This window comes from Oncorhynchus tshawytscha, linkage group LG14 (genome assembly GCF_018296145.1).
Source record: "Oncorhynchus tshawytscha isolate Ot180627B linkage group LG14, Otsh_v2.0, whole genome shotgun sequence".
NCBI classification, from domain to species: domain Eukaryota; kingdom Metazoa; phylum Chordata; class Actinopteri; order Salmoniformes; family Salmonidae; genus Oncorhynchus; species Oncorhynchus tshawytscha.
This window is the reverse complement of record NC_056442.1, coordinates 58,370,136-58,394,277: the sequence shown is the minus strand read 5'-3', so window position 1 is coordinate 58,394,277 and position 24,142 is coordinate 58,370,136. Positions and strand designations below refer to the sequence as shown.

General features: G+C 48.2%; 1 protein-coding gene across 2 annotated transcripts in view; it reads left to right on the top strand.

Annotated features, from left to right (window-relative positions):
• Positions 1 to 24,142, top strand: part of hnrnpul1 (heterogeneous nuclear ribonucleoprotein U-like 1) — a 60,260-nt gene that overhangs the window by 34,959 nt on the left and 1,159 nt on the right. Inside the window, exons 10-14 of one of the 2 annotated variants that reach the window (XM_042297752.1) lie at positions 7,818 to 7,940; positions 8,530 to 8,658; positions 10,317 to 10,485; positions 18,780 to 19,037; positions 19,242 to 19,396. In XM_042297752.1, the coding sequence (XP_042153686.1) occupies positions 7,818 to 7,940; positions 8,530 to 8,658; positions 10,317 to 10,485; positions 18,780 to 19,037; positions 19,242 to 19,396 (834 nt within the window). Of the gene's footprint in view, positions 1 to 7,817; positions 7,941 to 8,529; positions 8,659 to 10,316; positions 10,486 to 18,779; positions 19,065 to 19,241; positions 19,397 to 24,142 lie in introns of both variants that reach the window. The other variant, XM_042297751.1, reaches the window with a different exon arrangement.

Sequence of the window (24,142 nt, the reverse complement as noted above, 5' to 3'; positions counted from 1 at the left end):
TTAATACCGTGATATATTTTGGCCTTATCGCCCAGCACTACAGCACTACTACTATACTATACAGTACTACCATTATACTGTACTATGTATCACTACTACTATACTATACAGTACTACCACCGTACTATACCGTATTACTACTACTATACTATCCCTTACTGCCACTATACTATACGGCACTACCATTATACCGTACTATATATTACTACTACTATACTATACAGTACTACCACCATACGACACAGTACTGCCACCATAATACACAGTACTACGAATATACTATGCAGTACTACTATTATGCTATACTGCTTTTATATTATGCAGTGCTGCTACTATACTATATTATACTACTACTATACTAAACACTACTACTATTGTACAGGACTATATCAGTGTTTTCCACAAGTACATGGAGTAGCCAGACAAATATTTTAAAAAGTAGGCAGTCAGGGAGTTCATTAAACCGGTCTTCTCTTGAGATTAAAGTCCTATTTGCAGTTTTACAATTATTTACACTTTTTTGGGGGGGCTATCCAAGAGTAAATGGCGTTGAGGCAGGAGAGGAGGAGTCCTGGTGAGATTAAGGCAAAGGAAACACCGGCCACCTCTTCCCTGCATTCTATTGGCCAAGTCTCTTGATAATGAGGTGGATGACCTCTGATCGTGGAGGAGAGACTGTGTTGGTGGTGGAGTGGAGACAAAACATCCCTGAGGAGAGACTGTGTTGGTGGTGGAGTGGAGACAAAACACATCCCTGAGGAGAGACTGTGTTGGTGGTGGAGTGGAGACAAAACACATCCCTGAGGAGAGACTGTGTTGGTGGTGGAGTGGAGACAAAACACATCCCTGTGTTGGTGGTGGAGTGGAGACACAACACATCCCTGAGGGAGAGACTGTGTTGGTGGTGGAGTGGAGACAAAACACATCCCTGAGGAGAGACTGTGTTGGTGGTGGAGTGGAGACAAAACACATCCCTGAGGAGAGACTGTGTTGGTGATGGAGTGGAGACAAAACACATCCCTGAGGAGAGACTGTGTTGGTGGTGGAGTGGAGACAAAACACATCCCTGAGGAGAGACTGTGTTGGTGGTGGAGTGGAGACAAAACACATCCCTGTGTTGGTGGTGGAGTGGAGACAAAACACATCCCTGAGGAGAGACTGTGTTGGTGTTGGTGTTGGATTGGAGACAAAACACATCCCTGTGTTGGTGGTGGAGTGGAGACAAAACACATCCCTGTGTTGGTGGTGGAGTGGAGACAAAACACATCCCTGTGTTGGTGGTGGAGTGGAGACAAAACACATCCCTGAGGAGAGACTGTGTTGGTGGTGGAGTGGGGACAAAACACATCCCTGAGGAGCCTGTGTTGGTATTGCGTATGTCCGACACGTGGGGACCTTTTTTGACTTGCTGTGAGCATTGGCCCAGGAAGTCCAACAGCCACAAAACCAGTCCCCCATCTAAGGAGAAGTCTCGAATGAGTCTCAGTGCCAGAATGTAGGGCTGGATTGTGTTGAAGGCAGAAGAAAAGTCAACAAACATAACCCTGACATGGGATTTGGCCTCTAGATGTCTATAGACCATGTTAATACCCCCTCTAGATGTCTATAGACCATGTTAATACCCCCTCTAGATGTCTATAGACCATGTTAATACCCCCTCTAGATGTCTATAGACCATGTTAATACCCCCTCTAGATGTCTATAGACCATGTTAATACCCCCTCTAGATGTCTATAGACCATGTTAATACCCCTCTAGATGTCTATAGACCATGTTAATACCCCATCTAGATGTCAATAGACCATGTTAATACCCCTCTAGATGTCTATAGACCATGTTAATACCCCCTCTAGATGTCAATAGACCATGATAATACCCCTCTAGATGTCTATAGACCATGTTAATACCCCCTCTAGATGTCTGTAGACCATGTTAATACCCCCTCTAGATGTCTATAGACCATGTTAATACCCCCTCTAGATGTCTATAGACCATGTTAATACCCCATCTAGATGTCTATAGACCATGTTAATACCCCCTCTAGATGTCTATAGACCATGTTAATACCCCCTCTAGATGTCTATAGACCATGTTAATACCCCCTCTAGATGTCTATAGACCATGTTAATACCCCTCTAGATGTCTACAGACCATGTTAATACCCCTCTAGATGTCTATAGACCATGTTAATACCCCCTCTAGATGTCTATAGACCATGTTAATACCCCCTCTAGATGTCTGTAGACCATGTTAATACCCCCTCTAGATGTCTATAGACCATGTTAATACCCCCTCTAGATGTCTATAGACCATGTTAATACCCCCTCTAGATGTCTATAGACCATGTTAATACCCCCTCTAGATGTCTATAGACCATGTTAATACCCCCTCTAGATGTCTATAGACCATGTTAATACCCCCTCTAGATGTCTATAGACCATGTTAATACCCCCTCTAGATGTCTATAGACCATGTTAATACCCCCTCTAGATGTCTGTAGACCATGTTAATACCCCCTCTAGATGTCTATAGACCATGTTAATACCCCCTCTAGATGTCTATAGACCATGATAATACCCCCTCTAGATGTCTATAGACCATGTTAATACCCCTCTAGATGTCTATAGACCATGTTAATACCCCCTCTAGATGTCTGTAGACCATGTTAATACCCCCTCTAGATGTCTATAGACCATGTTAATACCCCCTCTAGATGTCTGTAGACCATGATAATACCCCCTCTAGATGTCTGTAGACCATGTTAATACCCCCTCTAGATGTCTGTAGACCATGTTAATACCCCCTCTAGATGCCTATAGACCATGATAATACCCCCTCTAGATGTCTATAGACCATGTTAATACCCCCTCTAGATGTCTGTAGACCATGTTAATACCCCCTCTAGATGTCTGTAGACCATGTTAATACCCCCTCTAGATGTCTATAGACCATGTTAATACCCCTCTAGATGTCTGTAGACCATGTTAATACCCCCTCTAGATGTCTGTAGACCATGTTAATACCCCCTCTAGATGTCTATAGACCATGATAATACCCCCTCTAGATGTCTATAGACCATGTAATACCCCCTCTAGATGTCTGTAGACCATGTTAATACCCCCTCTAGATGTCTGTAGACCATGTTAATACCCCCTCTAGATGCCTATAGACCATGATAATACCCCCTCTAGATGTCTATAGACCATATTAATACCCCTCTAGATGTCTGTAGACCATGTTAATACACCCTCTAGATGTCTATAGACCATGATAATACCCCCTCTAGATGTCTATAGACCATGATAATACCCCCTCTAGATGTCTATAGACCATGTTAATACCCCCTCTAGATGTCTGTAGACCATGTTAATACCCCCTCTAGATGTCTGTAGACCATGTTAATACCCCCTCTAGATGTCTATAGACCATGTTAATACCCCTCTAGATGTCTGATAGACCAACTGATAATGGGTCTAGATGTCTGTAGACCATGATAATACCCCTTTTCTAGATGTCTCAAGACCATTTAATACCCCCTCTAGATGTCTGTAGACCATGTTAATTCAGCACAGAGGGATCTAGATGTCTATAGACCATGGTATAATTCTAGATGTCTGTAGACCATGTTAATACCCCCTCTAGATGTCTGTAGACCATGTTAATACCCCCTCTAGATGTCTATAGACCATGTTAAGGAGGGTAAGAATGGCATCATCAACTCCTCTGAGAGGCTGATAGGCAAACTGAAATGGGTCGAGAAGCTTCTGGGTGACGCTGAGAATATGACTTTTCATAAGTTTCTCAAGGCATTTCATTACTAAGGATGTCAAGGCGACAGGGAGGTAGTCATTCAGCACAGAGGGATTAGATGCTTTAGGAATTGGTATAATTATTGAGTTTTTACACAATACTGGCACGTGTTGCTGGTCGAGTGAGGATTGGGAAATGTCTGTTAAAAACAAACTACCTCAGGCCAACCTACTGTCGGCTCCTGGAGAGGGAGAAACCCACAGCTAAAACTACCTCAGGCCAACCTACTGTCGGCTCCTGGAGAAGGAGAAACCCCGTTAAAACTACCTCAGGCCAACCTACTGTCGGCTCCTGGAGAGGGAGAAACCCAGAGTTAAAACTACCTCAGGCCAATCCACTGCCGGCTCCTAGAGAGGGAGAAACCCACAGCTAAAACTACCTCAGGCCAACCTACAGTCGGCTCCTGGAGAAGGAGAAACCCACAGCTAAAACTACCTCAGGCCAACCTACTGTCGGCTCCTCCTCCTACGGTCTGTAATCGCCACGTCTCGAGCTGACCACCGTCCTTCCTGTTCCCAAGAACTCTGAGGCGACCTGCCAGAATGACTACCACCCTGTAGTCATGAAGTGCTTTTTAAAAGGCTGGTTAGGGCACACATCAACTCCCATCATCCCAGACACCCTAGAGCAGGGATCATCAACTCCCATCATCCCAGACACCCTAGAGCAGGGATCATCAACTCCCATCATCCCAGACACCCTAGAGCAGGGATCATCAACTCCCATCATCCCAGACACCCTAGAGCAGGGATCATCAACTCCCATCATCCCAGACACCCTAGAGCAGGGATCATCAACTCCCATCATCCCAGACACCCAAGAGCAGGGATCATCAACTCCCATCATCCCAGACACCCTAGAGCAGGGATCATCAACTCCCATCATCCCAGACACCCTAGAGCAGGGATCATCAACTCCCATCATCCCAGACACCCTAGAGCAGGGATCATCAACTCCCATCATCCCAGACACCCTAGAGCAGGGATCATCAACTCCCATCATCCCAGACACCCTAGAGCAGGGATCATCAACTCCCATCATCCCAGACACCCTAGAGCAGGGATCATCAACTCCCATCATCCCAGACACCCTAGAGCAGGGATCATCAACTCCCATCATCCCAGACACCCTAGAGCAGGGATCATCAACTCCCATCATCCCAGACACCCTAGAGCAGGGATCATCAACTCCCATCATCCCAGACACCCTAGAGCAGGGATCATCAACTCCCATCATCCCAGACACCCTAGAGCAGGGATCATCAACTCCCATCATCCCAGACACCCTAGAGCAGGGATCATCAACTCATCAGCTGCGGGCCGATTCTTTTCTTCAGCGGATGGATGGACAGGGGGACCGAAAACAATAATTACAAATTATTTGTAGACTGCAAAAATGACCGCAAGAAGCCCAAATATATATAATATTTGACTAAAACATCATAATTTCAACCTTCTTTCCATTTGATCACCAGTCTCTCCATTATGCGTGGGAATACCTGCGAGTCAAATTCGGGCCACAAGTGGGGGAATCCTGCCCTAGCGCCACTCCAATTTGCATACCGCCCTAACAGATTCCATAGATGACGTCATCTCATTTGCATATCACTCTAACAGATCCATAGACCACGTCATCTCATTTGCATTCCGCACTGCCCTCACCTACCGAGATAAGAGGAACACAATGCTGTTCATTGACTACAACTCAGCGTTCAACACCATAGTCCCCTCCGAGCTCGCCTCCAAGCTAAGGACCCTGGGACTAAACACCTCCCTCTGCAACTGGATCCTGGACTTCCTGACGGGCCGCCCCCAGGTGGTGAGGGTAGGCAACAACACCTCTGTAAACGCTGATCCTCAACACGGAGGCCCCACAAGGGAGTGTGCTTAGTCCCCTTAAGTACTCCCTGTTCACCCACGACTGTGTGGCCACGCACTACTCAAACACCATCATCAAGTTTGCTGACGACACGATGGTAATAGGCCTGATCACCGGCAACGATGAGCCTACACAGACAAGTTCAGTGACATGGCAATGTGGTGCCGGAACAACAACCTCTCCCTCAATGACAGTAAGACCAAGGAGCTGATCGTGGACTACAGGAAACGAGGGGGGGGGGTGAGCACGCCGACGGGGCTGCAGTGGAGCGGGTCAAGAACTTCAAGTTCCTCTGTTGTCGAAATCACAAAGGACTTAAAATGGTCCACACACGCACAGTGGTGAAGAAGGCACGACAGCACCTCTTTCCCCTCAGGAGGTTAAAAAGATTTGCCATGGGTCCTCAATTCTTCAAAAAAAGTACAATTTTAAAGTTCATTGTCTCGATACTTCGGTTCCGATATGATTGGTATTACGATTCTCTTATGTTTTGCGTTTCGATACCGTGATTTTATTGTGATTTGATGTTCCGAACATATTGCTCTCTATATGGGGCGGCAGGGAGCTTAGCACTTAAGCGCTTGGGCCAGGAATCGAAAGGTTGCTTGTTCAAATCCCCGAGCTGACTAAATGAAAAATCTGATGTACCCTTGAACAACGCACTCTGGATCTGCTGAATTAAAAAAAAAATTAAAACCTTTATTTAACTAGGCAAGTCAGTTAAAGAACAAATTCTTATTTACAATGACGGCCTAGGAACAGTGGGTTAACTGGTCTAGGAACAGTGGGTTAACTGCCTTGTTCAAGGGGCAGAACGACAGATTTGTAGCTTGTTAGCTCGGGGGATTCGATCTTGCAACCTTTCGGTGACTAGTCCAACGCTCTAACCACTAGGCTACCCTGCCGCCTCTACACTCTAACCACTAGGCTACCTGCCGCCTCTACACTCTAACCACTAGGCTACCCTGCCACCTCTACACTCTAACCACTAGGCTACCCTGCCACCTCTACACTCTAACCACTAGGCTACCCTGCCGCCTCTACACTCTAACCACTAGGCTACCTGCCGCCTCTACGCTCTAACCACTAGGCTACCTGCCGCCTCTACACTCTAACCACTAGGCTACCCTGCCACCTCTACACTCTAACCACTAGGCTACCCTGCCGCCTCTACACTCTAACCATTAGGCTACCTGCCGCCTCTACACTCTAACCACTAGGCTACCCTGCCGCCTCTACACTCTAACCACTAGGCTACCCTGCCGCCTCTACACTCTAACCATTAGGCTACCTGCCGCCTCTACACTCTAACCACTAGGCTTCCCTGCCGCCTCTACACTCTAACCACTAGGCTACCCTGCCGCCTCTACACTCTAACCACTAGGCTACCCTGCCACCTCTACACTCTAACCACTAGGCTACGCTGCCACCTCTACACCTAACCACTAGGCTACCCTGCCCCCTCTACCTCTAACCACTAGGTTACCTGCCTCCTCTACACTCTAACCACTAGGCTACCCTGCCTCCTCTACCTCTAACCACTAGGCTACCCTGCCGCCTCTACACTCTAACCATTAGGCTACCTGCCGCCTCTACACTCTAACCACTAGGCTACCTGCCACCTCTACACTCTAACCAGTAGGCTACCCTGCCGCCTCTACACTCTAACCACTAGGCTACCTGCCACCTCTACACTCTAACCACTACCCTGCCACCCCATAATGACTCAAATGTAAAAACCAAAATGTATATGTCTGCTGCAACGAGACAATGAGTTTTGATCAGTTATGTAAATAAAAGTGCTTAGAACATGTTGTTCACTGTTTTAAAAACAAGATGGAGAACCAACTGCAGGAGGAACAATACCAGAGTTTTGGCTCAGGGACAGCCAATTAAATTATGATTATTTTTTTTAAATATATATTTTTTAAACTAGCGCTAGCTGATGCTATATAGTGAATCAACAATTGGAGTCAAAGTATCAATATAATATCCAAAAATGTCCCAAAAAATAATATGCTATGTAACGGTATCGACCCCTCCAACGTTACGGGTTATTTACTACTAGCCTGGTCTGAAAAGTACTAGCCTCGGGCTAACGGGCTATTTTCATCCCTGTCTCTGTCTAGATCCTCATGATGGTGGGTCTGCCGGCCTGTGGCAAGACCACCTGGGCCTCAAAACATACTGAGAGTCACCCTGAGAAGAAATACAACACTCTGGGAACCAACGCCATCATGGAGAAGATGAAGGTAAGCCATAGAACCCTTCATCAACCTTATAACCTGCCCTGGGGCGGCAGGGTAGCCTAGTGGTTAGAGTGTAGAGGCAGGAGGGTAGCCTAGTGGTTAGAGTGTAGAGGTGGCAGATAGCCTAGTGGTTAGAGGTAGCCTGGTGGTTGGTTAGAGTGTAGAGAGTGTTAGAGGTGGCAGGTGGTAGCCTAGTGGTTAGAGTGTAGAGGGTAGCGTGGTTAGGGTAGCCTAGTGGTTAGAGTGTAGGGCGGAGGCGGCAGGGTAGCCTAGTGGTTAGAGTGTAGAGGCGGCAGGGTAGCCTAGTGGTTAGAGTGTAGAGGAGGCAGGTAGCCTAGTGGTTAGAGCGTTGGACTAGTTATCGGAAGGTTGTAAGTTCAAACCCCCGAGCTGACAAGGTAGAAATCTGTCGTTCTGCCCCTGAACAGGCAGTTAACCCATTGTTCCTAGGCCGTTATTGAAAATAAGAATTTGTTCTTAACTGACTTGCCTAGTTAAATAAAGGTAAAATAAAAATAACCTTCAGCTCTCTGAGGTCACAGGTGGGGCTACACAACTGACCCCCGTATAAGAGCTATGTTCTTCCTACCAGGTGATGGGTCTGCGTCGCCAGAAGAACTACGCTGGTCGTTGGGACGTTCTGATCCAACAGGCCACTCAGTGTCTCAACCGCCTCATCCAGATCGCCGCACGCAAGAGACGCAACTACATCCTGGACCAGGTACGGTACCTACCGCTTCCTCTTGACTACTTTCTGCTTCCTGTGTGTGTGTAATACGGCTCTGCTGACCTCTGATCTCTCTAATGAACTATTTATTTATCTTGCAGGTCATGTTGATAATAGAGTAGAAGAAACTATGGTTGTTGACCATCTTGTTGCCATTTATACCGTTTTTTTTCTATTTTATAAAGGAAAAACTGTTTATTAGTTAGTTATTATTATTCCTTCATGTTATCTTCCATCCGTCTCAGTAGTATTCCGCTAAGACCCTTTTGTTGTTCTTTTACAGTATTTTACTGTATTATTCCTACAGTATTTTACTGTATTATTATTATTCCTACAGTATTTTACTGTATTATTATTATTACTACAGTATTTTACTGTATTATTATTATTATTACAGTATTTTACTGTATTATTCCTACAGTATTTTACTGTATTATTATTACTACAGTATTTTACTGTATTATTCCTACAGTATTTTACTGTATTATTCCTACAGTATTTTACTGTATTATTATTACTACAGTATTTTACTGTATTATTCCTACAGTATTTTACTGTATTATTATTAGTCCTACAGTATTTTACTGTATTATTATTATTACTACAGTATTTTACTGTATTATTATTATTATTATTACAGTATTTTATGTGTTTTTATGCATCTGTAGTCCTGTTGACTTTGTAAAGATGGTTACAAACAGTAGAACTCTGCCTGGTGAGTAAAGACAAACAACTTCTGTTGCTATGGTAACTATAACGAGACAGACCGACCCGTTGATAGCCTTAATGATAAAACAGCTAGACCGTGTTTTCTGTTGTTAAATGAATTAACCCCCTGAAGGTAAGTGGAAAAAGGTGAGGACACTAACCATTTTGAAGTTTTCCAGAGAGATGTCGTTGCTGCGGTTACTAACGGTAAGTCAGTCTAACAGAGGTGTCTGTCGGTAACCGTGGAAACCGTGAGTAGCAACAGGTAGGTTGTATCTGTGTGTGTGTGTGTGTGTGTGTGTCTACGGGACAGGAGGACGACCGTGACAACCAGGTAGGCACAGGTAAGTTAAGGGGACCCTGGCAGGTGTAGATTCACATTTCCACTAGTGTCAAGTCAATCATTGTTCAGATACATTGGGAATCAACCAGATAACTGAATCATGAGAAGGACTGTTTGAGGACATGAAGTTAAGCACGAAAGTCATTTAGGACTGTAGTCGTTTTAGTGCCACTTGTAGATGAGAATTTAAGAGTTAAATATCCGCATTCATGATCAACAGTATCGTCCGCACGCCACACCGTTACCCAAATCTCAAGAAATGTTACCTTTAAAGATACAGGGCACCTTATAACAACCAGGCTAGTTGTTTAAAGGGTCCCCTTCACTCTGTGACAGTAACAGGATCTTGAAGACGACGTGGAGAGGTGCAGTCTGGGAAGGTAGGTCTGTGGCTTGGGGAGAGAGAGTGAAATACCACCCAAAAAGAGTAAAAACCTAAAAATCCAACCAGCGTAAAACGCCTCTCTACCTTCATTATTTCAGGGTTCCCGGCTTCCCTGCCAGAGGAAAACAAAGCCTGCCCATAACACAACAAGTAAACAACAACAAGTAAACAATAACAAACAGCCTTCTACCTCTTTCCTTGTGTCACCATTGCTAGACAAATGTATATGGATCAGCCCAGAGACGAAAAATGCGTCCTTTTGAGGGGTTTCAGCGCAAGGCTATTGTAATATGTCCCACGGAGGAGGACTTTAAAGAGCGAACGTTAAGACAAACTGATGAACAGGGGAAGGATGTGCCAGATCAGGCTGTGTTAGAAATGAAAGGTAGGAACAACCATGTGGAAACAAAACCAACCAATAAAACAAAAAAAACAACAGATCTACTTTACCTTTTTCTATGTTTTTGTCTCTAAAATCAAATCTTGGAAGATGCTCTCCCAACCCCTGCCTCCTTCCCTGCCCCCTTCCCCAACCCCTGCCTCCTTCCCCCAACCCCTGTCCCCCATCCCAACCCCTGCCTCCTTCCCTGCCCCCTCCCCAACCCCTGCCTCCTTCCCCCAACCCCTGTCCCCTGTCCCCCATCCCCAACCCCTGCCTCCTTCCCTGCCCCCCCCCCAACCCTGACCCCCAACCCCTGCCCCACCAACCCCTGCCCCCCTCCCAACCCCTGCCTCCTTCCCTGCCCCCATGCTTCCAGCCTCTGGACATATTTAAGATGCAGTACCCTTTGAGCCTCCTGCCCCTCTATGTTGCCCCTCTATGTTGTCCCTCTATGTTGCCCCTCTGTGTTGCCCCTCTATGTTGCCCCTCTGTGTTGCCCCTCTATGTTGCCCCCCCTCTGTGTTGCCCCTCTATGTTGCCCCTCTATGTTGCCCCTCTGTGTCGCCCCTCTATGTTGCCCCTCTGTGTTGCCCTCTATGTTGTCCCTCTATGTTGCCCCTCTATGTTGCCCCTCTGTGTTGCCCCTCTATGTTGTCCCTCTATGTTGCCCCTCTGTTTCCCCTCTATGTTGTCCCTCTGTGTTGCCCGTCTATGTTGTCCCTCTGTTGCCCCTCTGTGTTGCCCCTCTGTGTTGCCCCTCTGTTTCCCCTCTGTTTCCCCTCTATGTTGTCCCTCTGTGTTGCCTGTCTATGTTGTCCCTCTGTTGCCCCTCTGTGTTGCCCCTCTGTTTCCCCTCTGTGTTGCCCCTCTATGTTGCCCCTCTGTGTTGCCCCTCTATGTTGTCCCTCTGTTTCCCCTCTGTGTTGCCCCTCTGTGTTGTCCCTCTATGTTGTCCCTCTGTGTTGTCCTCTGTGTTGCCCCTCTATGTTGTCCCTCTGTTGCCCCTCTGTTTCCCCTCTGTGTTGCCACTCTATGTTGCCCCTCTGTGTTGCCCCTCTGTGTTGCCCCTCTATGTTGCCCCTCTATGTTGCCCCTCTGTGTTGCCCCTCTATGTTGCCCCTCTATGTTGTCCCTCTGTGTTGCCCCTCTATGTTGTCCCTCTGTGTTGCCCCTCTATGTTGTCCCTCTGTTTCCCCTCTGTTGCCCCTCTGTTACCCCTCTCTGTTACCCCTCTCTGTTTCCCCTCTATGTTGCCCCTCTATGTTGTCCCTCTATGTTGCCCCTCTGTGTTTCCCCTCTGTGTTTCCCCTCTGTGTTGCCCCTCTGTGTTGCCCCTCTATGTTGCCCCTCTGTGTTGCCCCTGCCAACCCGCTGACCTGTTGCACTGCAAACTGAGGATGTGCTCTAAATTGAACTAACTTACTGTCAAAAAGTAGTGGACACTCAGTCTGCAAGGGCTGTTGACAAGCTTATTGGCTGTCGGTGAGCTGACTCATGTTCAGACCAGCAGTCATGTGTCAGTCATGTGTCAGTCATGTGTCAGTCATGTGTCAGTCATGTGTCAGTCATGTGTCAGTCATATGTCAGTCATATGTCAGTCATATGTCAGTCATATGTCAGTCATGTGTCAGTCATATGTCAGTCATGTGTCAGTCATGTGTCAGTCATGTGTCAGTCATGTGTCAGTCATATGTCAGTCATGTGTCAGTCATGTGTCAGTCATATGTCAGTCATATGTCAGTCATATGTCAGTCATGTGTCAGTCATGTGTCAGTCATATGTCAGTCATATGTCAGTCATGTGTCAGTCATGTGTCAGTCATGTGTCAGTCATATGTCAGTCATATGTCAGTCATGTGTCAGGCATGTGTCAGTCATGTGTCAGTCATGTGTCAGTCATGTGTCAGTCATGTGTCAGTCATATGTCAGTCATATGTCAGTCATGTGTCAGTCATCTGTCAGTCATATGTCAGTCATATGTCAGTCATGTGTCAGTCATGTGTCAGTCATATGTCAGTCATATGTCAGTCATGTGTCAGTCATGTGTCAGTCATGTGTCAGTCATGTGTCAGTACTTTTTGAAAGCTGTTTTAAGAGCAGTGTTACGGCAGCACTTGGTTTGCAGTGGCGCTTCCTCCTCCCCTCCCCTCCCCTCCCCTCCCCTCCCCTCCCCGCTCCTCTGTTCGCTTGAACAAATGTTTCCTCCAGGTTCTCTGGAGGTTGAATCTGTTCTGACTGCAGTAGCCAAACAGCCAGCCCATAGAACCCTCCTACCCTCAGTCTACAGAACCCCTCCTACCCTCAGTCTATAGAACCCTCCTACCCTCAGTCTACAGAACCCTCCTACCCTCAGTCTATAGAACCCCTCCTACCCTCAGTCTATAGAACCTTCCTACCCTCAGTCTATAGAACCCCTCCTATCCTCAGTCTACAGAACCCTCCTACCCTCAGTCTGCAGAACCCCTCCTACCCTCAGTCTATAGAACCCTCCTACCCTCAGTCTATAAAACCCTCCTATCCTCAGTCTACAGAACCCCTCCTATCCTCAGTCTACAGAACCCCTCCTACCCTCAGTCTATAGAACCTTCCTACCCTCAGTCTATAGAACCCTCCTACCCTCAGTCTATAGAACCCCTCCTACCCTCAGTCTATAGAACCCTCCTACCCTCAGTCTACAGAACCCCTCCTACCCTCAGTCTGCAGAACCCCTCCTACCCTCAGTCTGCAGAACCCCTCCTACCCTCAGTCTACAGAACCCCTCCTACCCTCAGCCCATAGAACCCTCCTACCCTCAGTCTACAGAACCCCTCCTATCCTCAGTCTATAGAACCCTCCTACCCTCAGTCTACAGAACCCCTCCTATCCTCAGTCTATAGAACCCTCCTACCCTCAGTCTACAGAACCCCTCCTACCCTCAGTCTGCAGAACCCCTCCTACCCTCAGTCTGCAGAACCCCTCCTACCCTCAGTCTACAGAACCCCTCCTACCCTCAGTCTGCAGAACCCCTCCTACCCTCAGTCTATAGAACCCTCCTACCCTCAGTCTACAGAACCCGCCTACCCTCAGTCTGCAGAACCCCTCCTACCCTCAGTCTACAGAACCCTCCTACCCTCAGTCTATAGAACCTTCCTACCTTCAGTCTATAGAACCCTCCTACCCTCAGTCTATAGAACCCCTCCTACCCTCAGTCTACAGAACCCCTCCTACCCTCAGTCTGCAGAACCCCTCCTACCCTCAGTCTGCAGAACCCCTCCTACCCTCAGTCTACAGAACCCTCCTACCCTCAGTCTATAGAACCCTCCTACCCTCAGTCTGCAGAACCCCTCCTACCCTCAGTCTACAGAACCCTCCTACCCTCAGTCTACAGAACCCCTCCTACCTCAGTCTATAGAACCCTCCTACCCTCAGTCTGCAGAACCCCTCCTACCCTCAGTTTGCAGAACCCTCCTACCCTCAGTCTGCAGAACCCCTCCTACCCTCAGTCTACAGAACCCGCCTACCCTCAGTCTGCAGAACCCCTCCTACCCTCAGTCTACAGAACCCTCCTACCCTCAGTCTATAGAACCTTCCTACCTTCAGTCTATAGAACCCTCCTACCCTCAGTCTATAGAACCCCTCCTACCCTCAGTCTACAGAACCCCTCCTACCCTCAGTCTGCAGAACCCCTCCTACCCTCAGTTTGCAGAACCCCTCCTACCCTCAGTCTGCAGAACCCCTCCTACCCTCAGTCTGCAGAACCCTCCTACCCTCAGTCTACAGAACCCCTCCTACCCTCAGTCTATAGAACCCTCCTACCCTCAGTCTGCAGAACCCCTCCTACCCTCAGTCTACAGAACCCTCCTATCCTCAGTCTACAGAACCCCTCCTACCCTCAGTCTATAGAACCTTCCTACCCTCAGTCTATAGAACCCCTCCTACCCTCAGTCTGCAGAACCCCTCCTACCCTCAGTCTACAGAACCCCTCCTACCCTCAGTCTATAGAACCCTCCTACCCTCAGTCTGCAGAACCCCTCCTACCCTCAGTCTACAGAACCCCTCCTACCCTCAGTCTATAGAACCTTCCTACCCTCAGTCTATAGAACCCTCCTACCCTCAGTCTATAGAACCCCTCCTACCCTCAGTCTATAGAACCCTCCTACCCTCAGTCTACAGAACCCCTCCTACCCTCAGTCTGCAGAACCCCTCCTACCCTCAGTCTATAGAACCCCTCCTATCCTCAGTCTATAGAACCCTCCTACCCTCAGTCTACAGAACCCCTCCTACCCTCAGTCTGCAGAACCCCTCCTACCCTCAGTCTACAGAACCCCTCCTACCCTCAGTCTACAGAACCCCTCCTACCCTCAGTCTGCAGAACCCCTCCTACCCTCAGTCTGCAGAACCCCTCCTACCCTCAGTCTGCAGAACCCCTCCTACCCTCAGTCTGCAGAACCCCTCCTACCCTCAGTCTACAGAACCCTCCTACGCTCAGTCTATAGAACCCTCCTACCCTCAGTCTGCAGAACCCCTCCTACCCTCAGTCTACAGAACCCCTCCTACCCTCAGTCTGCAGAACCCTCCTACCCTCAGTCTACAGAACCCCTCCTACCCTCAGTCTACAGAACCCTCCTACCCTCAGTCTGCAGAACCCCTCCTACCCTCAGTTTGCAGAACCCCTCCTACCCTCAGTCTGCAGAACCCTCCTACCCTCAGTCTACAGAACCCGCCTACCCTCAGTCTGCAGAACCCCTCCTACCCTCAGTCTACAGAACCCTCCTACCCTCAGTCTACAGAACCTTCCTACCTTCAGTCTATAGAACCCTCCTACCCTCAGTCTATAGAACCCCTCCTACCCTCAGTCTACAGAACCCCTCCTACCCTCAGTCTGCAGAACCCCTCCTACCCTCAGTTTGCAGAACCCTCCTACCCTCAGTCTGCAGAACCCCTCCTACCCCCAGTCTACAGAACCCCTCCTACCCTCAGTCTATAGAACCCTCCTACCCTCAGTCTGCAGAACCCCTCCTACCCTCAGTCTACAGAACCCTCCTATCCTCAGTCTACAGAACCCCTCCTATCCTCAGTCTACAGAACCCCTCCTACCCTCAGTCTATAGAACCTTCCTACCCCAGTCTATAGAACCCTCCTACCCTCAGTCTATAGAACCCCTCCTACCCTCAGTCTATAGAACCCTCCTACCCTCAGTCTACAGAACCCCTCCTACCCTCAGTCTGCAGAACCCCTCCTACCCTCAGTCTGCAGAACCCCTCCTACCCTCAGTCTATAGAACCCCTCCTACCCTCAGTCTGCAGAACCTCTCCTACCCTCAGTCTGCAGAACCCCTCCTACCCTCAGTCTACAGAACCCCTCCTACCCTCAGTCTCAGAACCCCTCCTACCCTCAGTCTACAGAACCCCTCCTACCCTCAGTCTGCAGAACCCTCCTAGTCTACTGAAGAACCCTCCTACCCAGTCTAGAACCCTCCTACCCTCAGTCTGCAGAACCCCTCCTACCCTCAGTCTGCAGAACCCCTCCTACCCCCTCAGTCTACAGAACCCCTCCTACCCTCAGTCTCCTACCCTCAGTCTGCAGAACCCTCCTACCCTCAGTCTGCAGAACCCTTCTACCCTCAGTCTATAGAACCCCTCCTACCCTCAGTCTACAGATCCCCGCCTACCCTCAGTCTGCAGAACCCCTCCTACCCTCAGTCTACAGAACCCTCCTACCCTCAGTCTATAGAACCTTCCTACCTTCAGTCTATAGAACCCTCCTACCCTCAGTCTATAGAACCCCTCCTACCCTCAGTCTACAGAACCCTCCTACCCTCAATCTGCAGAACCCCTCCTACCCTCAGTCTGCAGAACCCTCCTACCCTCAGTCTATAGAACCCTCCTACCCTCAGTCTGCAGAACCCCTCCTACCCTCAGTCTACAGAACCCTCCTATCCTCAGTCTACAGAACCCTCCTACCCTCAGTCTGCAGAACCACTCCTACCCTCAGTCTGCAGAACCTTCCTACCCTCAGCCTATAGAAACCCTCCTACCCTCAGTCTATAGAACCCTCCTACCCTCAGTCTGCAGAACCCCTCCTACCCTCAGTCTGCAGAACCCTCCTACCCTCAGTCTACAGAACCCTTCTACCCTCAGTCTACAGAACCCCTCCTACCCTCAGTCTGCAGAACCCCTCCTACCCTCAGTCTGCAGAACCCCTCCTACCTCAGTCTATAGAACCCCTCCTACCCTCAGTCTGCAGAACCCCTCCTACCCTCAGTCTGCAGAACCCTCCTACCCTCAGTCTATAGAACCCTCCTACCCTCAGTCTGCAGAATCCCTCCTACCCTCAGTCTACAGAACCCCTCCTACCCTCAGTCTACAGAACCCTCCTACCCTCAGTCTACAGAACCCCTCCTACCCTCAGTCTACAGAACCCCTCCTACCCTCAGCCTACAGAACCCTCCTACCCTCAGTCTGCAGAACCCCTCCTACCCTCAGTCTGCAGAACCCCTCCTACCCTCAGTCTATAGAACCCTCCTACCCTCAGTCTACAGATCCCCTCCTACCCTCAGTCTGCAGAACCCCTCCTACCCTCAGTCTATAGAACCCTCCTACCCTCAGTCTGCAGAATCCCTCCTACCCTCAGTCTACAGAACCCCTCCTACCCTCAGTCTACAGAACCCCTCCTACCCTCAGCCTACAGAACCCTCCTACCCTCAGTCTGCAGAACCCCTCCTACCCTCAGTCTGCAGAACCCCTCCTACCCTCAGTCTATAGAACCCTCCTACCCTCAGTCTGCAGAATCCCTCCTACCCTCAGTCTACAGAACCCCTCCTACCCTCAGTCTACAGAACCCCTCCTACCCTCAGTCTACAGAACCCCTCCTACCCTCAGTCTACAGAACCCCTCCTACCCTCAGCCTACAGAACCCTCCTACCCTCAGTCTGCAGAACCCCTCCTACCCTCAGTCTGCAGAACCCTCCTACCCTCAGTCTATAGAACCCCTCCTACCCTCAGTCTACAGATCCCCTCCTACCCTCAGTCTGCAGAACCCCTCCTACCCTCAGTCTACAGAACCCGCCTACCCTCAGTCTGCAGAACCACTCCTACCCTCAGTCTGCAGAACCCCTCCTACCCTCAGTCTACAGAACCCATCCTAACCTCAGTCTACAGAACCCCTCCTACCCTCAGTCTGCAGAACCCCTCCTACCCTCAGTCTGCAGAACCCCTCCTACCCTCAGTCTGCAGAACCCCTCCTACCCTCAGTCTGCAGAACCCCTCCTACCCTCAGTCTGCAGAACCCCTCCTACCCTCAGTCTGCAGAACCCCTCTTACCATCAGTCTGCAGAACCCTCCTACCCTCAGTCTATAGAACCCCTCCTACCCTCAGTCTATAGAACCCCTCCTACCCTCAGCCTATAGAACCCCTCCTACCCTCAGTCTGAAGAACGCTCCTACCCTCAGTCTGCAGAACCCCTCCTACCCTCAGTCTGAAGAACGCTCCTACCCTCAGTCTGCAGAACCCCTCCTACCCTCAGTCTGAAGAACGCTCCTACCCTCAGTCTACAGAACGCTCCTACCCTCAGCCTTCACAGCATACCCTCAACCCACCCTCAGCCTACACAGCATACAATCAGCCTTCACAGTCTACCCTAAGGCTTCACAGTCTACCCTCAGCCTACACAGCATACAATCAGTCTTCCCCCACCTACCCTCAGCTTACAGTCTACCCTCAGCCTACACAGCATACAATCAGCCTACACAGTCTACCCTCAGCTTACACAGCATACAATCAGTCTTCCCCCACCTACCCTCAGCTTACAGTCTACCCTCAGCCTACACAGCATACAATCAGTCTTCCCCCACCTACCCTCAGCTTACAGTCTACCCTCAGCCTACACAGCATACAATCAGCCTACACAGTCTACCCTCAGCCTTCACAGCATACCCTCAGCCCACCTTCAGCTTACAAAGTCTACCCTCAACCGTCACAGCATACCCTCATCCTACACAGTCTACCCTCAGCCTTCAGTCTACCCTCAGCCTTCACAGTCTACCCTCAGCCTATCCTCAGCCTTCACAGTCTACCCTCAGCCTTCACAGCCTGCCTCCTTCCATCTCCTCCCAGTTCTTTCTCTTTTCTATGATTCCCCTCATCATTATGTGATAATAATTTATCTTTTCATTTTGTCTCCCGGTGGTGTTGGCTGATCTGGCCTTCGCTACAACCTCTCCTCTCTCTCTCTTTCTCTCTCTCTATCCTGTCATCCTGGACCGGTCCGTCTCCTCCATCTGTCTCTCTCGGGGGTCATCTCTCCATCCTGGCTTCCAGCCAACTTCCTGCTCCCTGAGCCCAGCGACTTCCTGGAAGAGGTGATTTTTGTGGAGCTGCAGCGGGAAGAGGCTTTCAATCTGGTGAAGGAATACAACGAGGAGGGACGCAAGGCCGGCCCACCCCCCGACAAACGCCATGACAACCGTCCGGGAGGGTTCCGTGGCAACGGCGGAGGCTACCAGCGCTATGACGACCGTGGCGGTCCTCGCGGCGGCGTAGGATACCAGAGTAGAGACGCAGGCGGATACAGAAGGGGTAAGGAAGGAACAGACTCCTCCCCAGGTCAGTCACTCACACTTTTCTCCTGAAGTGTGCATTCGTACACTCTCCCATCAGGGGGATTTAAGAGGGAGGGACTGATTTAGGGCGGTTGTTGCTTACACCAATCCACTGCGTGTCTCCGTGTCTGGGCTAGGCCCTGCTCTAAGAGATGTGCCTGTATGTCTCGCTCTGTTTCAGGCAACAACCGTGGCGGCTACACCGGCAACCGCTGGGGTGGGAACGGTAACTACCGTGAGGGGGGGTCGTCGGCTCCGAGGGGAGGGTACAACCGTAACCAACAGTCAGGAGGCTACAACCGCCCCGCGCCCTACACCAAAGGGGGATACAACCAGGTAACCATGGATACACCTGCTGTCTGTCTGTCTGCACATTAATGGAGAGGATATGAGTTTTAACTGAGCAGGAAATACTCTGTGTCATAGTTATAGCCCATCAACTAGAGGTTTTCCTGGTCAGGTGAAATAGTCAGGAAAAAGTCCTGACACTAACAATGTGCTATGAATCAGGGTACGACATAAATTATAGCCCGCTTGTAACAATGGTCCTCCTCTTCTGATGAGGGAGTAGGAAGGATCGGACCAATATGCAGCGTGGTAAGTGTCCATGTCAATTTATTCGAACTGAACACACGAAACAAAATAACAAAGTGAATGAAAGAAACGAAACAGTCCTGTCAGGTGAAACAACACACTAAACAGAAAACAACTACCCACAAATCATAGTGGGAAAACAGGCTGCCTAAGTATGGTTCTCAATCAGAGACAACGATTGACAGCTGCCTCTGATTGGGAACCATACCAGGCCAAACACAGAAATACAAAACATAGAATATAAAAACATAGAATGCCCACCCCAACTCACTGACCAAACTAAAACAGAGACATAAAAAAGGAACCTAAGGTCAGGACGTGACACCGCTGGGCCGGCCCAGTAGCTTCTCGGCGCATTTTGGTAATCCAGTTCAACGTTTACCTGCTCTGTCGCAGTCTACCGATTTGAAAACCATTGAAGACTACATGTCAGAAAAGTCATGCTATTTGTATTTGAGCAATATGGCCATTCATTCAACTACGCTCATCGCGAGTCGCAACTTCTCGAGCAGTATATGTGAGTTGATGCCGCCACACAGTGGGCATTCCAGAGGGAAAAAGAAGCGCCCATCAATCTATTCGCTGAGCTTATTTTAAATGTATTTTCAAGGGAAAGTGATTTACAAACATAAACCTTCAATAGTGAACATACTAGCAATATGCTGGCTACTGTTGATAGTCTGCAAAAAGAAAGCTACAAAAATACACCTAGCATTTGTCTTAGCTAGACTACTGTAGCCAGATTTATATATATTTTCAAAAGTACTTCTCTTAAAGGGGCAACATCCTATTTTGAGATTTAAATATTTTAGAAACACGTGAATGACTGTATTAGTAAACTACCCCAGGACCCTACTGTATTAGTAAACTACCCCAGGACTACCCCAGGACCCTACTGTATTAATAAACTACCCAGGACCCTACTGTATTAATAAACTACCCCAGGACCCTACTGTATTAATAAACTACCCAGGACCCTACTGTATTAGTAAACTACCCCAGGACCCTACTGTATTAGTAAACTACCCCAGGACCCTACTGTATTAATAAACTACCCCAGGACCCTACTGTATTAATAAACTACCCCAGGACCCTACTGTATTAGTAAACTACCCCAGGACCCTACTGTATTAATAAACTACCCAGGACCCTACTGTATTAGTAAACTACCCCAGGACCCTACTGTATTAGTAAACTACCCCAGGACCCTACTGTATTAGTAAACTACCCCAGGACCCTACTGTATTAGTAAACTACCCCAGGACCCTACTGTATTAGTAAACTACCCCAGGACCCTACTGTATTAGTAAACTACCCCAGGACCCTACTGTATTAGTAAACTACCCCAGGACCCTACTGTATTAGTAAACTACCCAGGACCCTACTGTATTAGTAAACTACCCCAGGACCCTACTGTATTAGTAAACTACCCCAGGACCCTACTGTATTAGTAAACTACCCCAGGACCCTACTGTATTAGTAAACTACCCCAGGACCCTACTGTATTAGTAAACTACCCCAGGACCCTACTGTATTAGTAAACTACCCCAGGACCCTACTGTATTAATAAACTACCCCAGGACCCTACTGTATTAATAAACTACCCCAGGACCCTACTGTATTAGTAAACTACCCCAGGACCCTACTGTATTAATAAACTACCCAGGACCCTACTGTATTAGTAAACTACCCCAGGACCCTACTGTATTAGTAAACTACCCCAGGACCCTACTGTATTAGTAAACTACCCCAGGACCCTACTGTATTAGTAAACTACCCCAGGACCCTACTGTATTAGTAAACTACCCCAGGACCCTACTGTATTAGTAAACTACCCCAGGACCCTACTGTATTAGTAAACTACCCCAGGACCCTACTGTATTAGTAAACTACCCAGGACCCTACTGTATTAGTAAACTACCCCAGGACCCTACTGTATTAGTAAACTACCCCAGGACCCTACTGTATTAGTAAACTACCCCAGGACCCTACTGTATTAGTAAACTACCCCAGGACCCTACTGTATTAGTAAACTACCCCAGGACCCTACTGTATTAGTAAACTACCCCAGGACCCTACTGTATTAGTAAACTACCCCAGGACCCTACTGTATTAGTAAACTACCCCAGGACCCTACTGTATTAGTAAACTACCCCAGGACCCTACTGTATTAGTAAACTACCCCAGGACCCTACTGTATTAATAAACTACCCCAGGACTCTACTGTATTAGTAAACTACCCCAGGACCCTACTGTATTAATAAACTACCCCAGGACTCTACTGTATTAGTAAACTACCCCAGGACCCTACTGTATTAATAAACTACCCCAGGACTCTACTGTATTAGTAAACTACCCCAGGACCCTACTGTATTAGTAAACTACCCCAGGACCCTACTGTATTAGTAAACTACCCCAGGACCCTACTGTATTAGTAAACTACCCAGGACCCTACTGTATTAATAAACTACCCCAGGACCCTACTGTATTAGTAAACTACCCCAGGACCCTACTGTATTAGTAAACTACCCCAGGACCCTACTGTATTAGTAAACTACCCCAGGACCCTGATGTATTAGTAAACTACCCCAAGACCCTACTGTATTAGTAAACTACCCCAGGACCCTACTGTATTAGTAAACTACCCCAGGACCCTACTGTATTAATAAACTACCCAGGACCCTACTGTATTAATAAACTACCCCAGGACCCTACTGTATTAGTAAACTACCCAGGACCCTACTGTATTAATAAACTACCCCAGGACCCTGATGTATTAGTAAACTACCCCAGGACCCTACTGTATTAGTAAACTACCCCAGGACCCTACTATATTAGTAAACTACCCCAGGACCCTACTGTAGTAAACTACCCCAGGACCCTACTGTATTAGTAAACTACCCCAGGACCCTACTGTATTAGTAAACTACCCAGGACCCTACCCCCAGGACCCTACTGTATTAGTAAACTACCCCAGGACCCTACTGTATTAGTAAACTACCCCAGGACCCTACTGTATTAGTAAACTACCCCAGGACCCTACTGTATTAGTAAACTACCCCAGGACCCTACTGTATTAGTAAACTACCCCAGGACCCTACTGTATTAGTAAACTACCCCAGGACCCTACTGTATTAGTAAACTACCCCAGGACCCTACTGTATTAATAAACTACCCCAGGACCCTACTGTATTAGTAAACTACCCCAGGACCCTACTGTATTAGTAAACTACCCCAGGACCCTACTGTATTAATAAACTACCCCAGGACCCTACTGTATTAGTAAACTACCCCAGGACCCTACTGTATTAGTAAACTACCCCAGGACCCTACTGTATTAGTAAACTACCCCAGGACCCTACTGTATTAGTAAACTACCCCAGGACCCTACTGTATTAGTAAACTACCCCAGGACCCTACTGTATTAGTAAACTACCCCAGGACCCTACTGTATTAGTAAACTACCCCAGGACCCTACTGTATTAGTAAACTACCCCAGGACCCTACTGTATTAATAAACTACCCCAGGACCCTACTGTATTAGTAAACTACCCCAGGACCCTACTGTATTAGTAAACTACCCCAGGACCCTACTGTATTAGTAAACTACCCCAGGACCCTACTGTATTAATAAACTACCCCAGGACCCTACTGTATTAGTAAACTACCCCAGGACCCTACTGTATTAGTAAACTACCCCAGGACCCTACTGTATTAGTAAACTACCCCAGGACCCTACTGTATTAATAAACTACCCCAGGACCCTACTGTATTAGTAAACTACCCCAGGACCCTACTGTATTAATAAACTACCCCAGGACTCTACTGTATTAGTAAACTACCCCAGGACCCTACTGTATTAGTAAACTACCCCAGGACCCTACTGTATTAGTAAACTACCCCAGGACCCTACTGTATTAGTAAACTACCCCCCTAGGACCCTACTGTATTAGTAAACTACCCCAGGACCCTACTGTATTAGTAAACTACCCCAGGACCCTACTGTATTAGTAAACTACCCAGGACCCTACTGTATTAATAAACTACCCCAGGACCCTACTGTATTAGTAAACTACCCCAGGACCCTACTGTATTAGTAAACTACCCCAGGACCCTACTGTATTAGTAAACTACCCCAGGACCCTGATGTATTAGTAAACTACCCCAGGACCCTACTGTATTAGTAAACTACCCCAGGACCCTACTGTATTAGTAAACTACCCCAGGACCCTACTGTATTAATAAACTACCCAGGACCCTACTGTATTAATAAACTACCCCAGGACCCTACTGTATTAGTAAACTACCCAGGACCTACTGTATTAATAAACTACCCCAGGACCCTGATGTATTAGTAAACTACCCCAGGACCCTACTGTATTAGTAAACTACCCCAGGACCCTACTGTATTAGTAAACTACCCCAGGACCCTACTGTATTAGTAAACTACCCCAGGACCCTGATGTATTAGTAAACTACCCCAGGACC